Consider the following 1,126-nt stretch of genomic DNA (forward strand, 5'->3'; position numbering starts at 1 on the left):
GAAAAAAAAAAAAAAAAAGCACAGTAACACCGCATTGTCCTTGCAACAATGTGAACTTGAGCATCTCCTCTGAAAAACTGCTGACGCAGTATTTTTGTAATTCATTCCAAGACTAGTTTGGCCCACTGCAAAATCCATGTGTGCGTGGAATACAAGAAGTAACAATTCAACAAAAACAGATGGGTTAAACCACCACCCTCAAATGTGTTGGTATATCTTGTGCTGTTTTGTGTACATCATTATGTACAGAAAAGGAACTGAAGCTACCTCTACGGCTGCTGCCAGACGTATAGCTCAGGAATTTTTACACTTAACTCCTACTAAGCTGTGGGGAAGGCTCTGACTGATCACAGAATCACAGAATGAGCGGCTGTGAGAAGCTCCAGCCCCACTGAGGCCATGGGAGCGCTGAGGGGCAGGGCAGCCCCCCCACAACCACCGGCCTCCACCCACCAGCCCTCCAGGGCGGTTTGCCCTAGAGCTTCACCTACTGCGGGCGGGCTCCCAGCCGGCCAAGGGGAGCCCTGCGCACCGCTGGTCACCTCCCGCCCGGCTCCGACCTCACCGCCGCCTCCTGGCGGGCTCAGGGCCGCGGCCACCGCCACAGAGACCGGCGACATCGACCCTCCCGCCTCACGCACCGCCCTCAGAGCGCCTCCCGCCGGAAGTGACGCGCACGGCCCCGCCCCGCGGCCGGCGTTGGGAGGGGCGTGGGGGCGGTGCCTGCCCAGCTGGGCCTTGAGGAGCTGGCGCTGCCGCCCGCCCCGCCCCTCTCCTTGGGTTCCGGCGCGGCGCCGGCGGCCACGGTGAAGATGGAGGCGCTCAGTCTCACCGTCAGTGCGGGGAACCCGCCGCTCGGTAAGCGCTGGGGGAATAGGGGGAAACCTCGTTTCAACCCGTCTCCTCGCTTCCCCGCTCCGCGGGTGTGCGCCCGGTGGGGCGCCCTCCCTTCATTGTCCGCCCGCCCGCCCGCTGGGTTGCATCATGCTGGTCGTCCTCGTGCCACGGGGGCAGGCGAGGCGTGAGAGAAGGCCCGCGCCCGCCATTCCCGCTGCGGCCTTGGCGCCGGGGAGGGACGAGGCGGCCGGTCTGCGCTTAGCCAGAGGGCGTCCTGCCCCGCCTGCCG

At 63.7% G+C, this 1,126-nt stretch overlaps 1 protein-coding gene across 4 annotated transcripts in view; it reads left to right on the forward strand.

Moving 5' to 3' along the window:
* Nucleotides 1-732: 732 nt before the first annotated feature.
* The window catches only part of EPRS (glutamyl-prolyl-tRNA synthetase), a 39,817-nt gene continuing 39,423 nt past the window's right edge, over nt 733-1,126 (forward strand). For all 4 annotated transcript variants that reach the window (XM_014950911.1, XM_014950914.1, XM_014950912.1 and 1 more), the window contains exon 1: nt 733-858. In XM_014950911.1, coding sequence (XP_014806397.1) covers nt 813-858 — 46 coding nt within the window. In that variant the 5' untranslated portion in view covers nt 733-812. The remainder of the gene's footprint in view (nt 859-1,126) is intronic.

The sequence above is a fragment of the Calidris pugnax genome, unplaced genomic scaffold (genome assembly GCF_001431845.1).
Source record: "Calidris pugnax isolate Ruff unplaced genomic scaffold, ASM143184v1 scaffold24, whole genome shotgun sequence".
NCBI classification, from domain to species: Eukaryota; Metazoa; Chordata; class Aves; order Charadriiformes; family Scolopacidae; genus Calidris; species Calidris pugnax.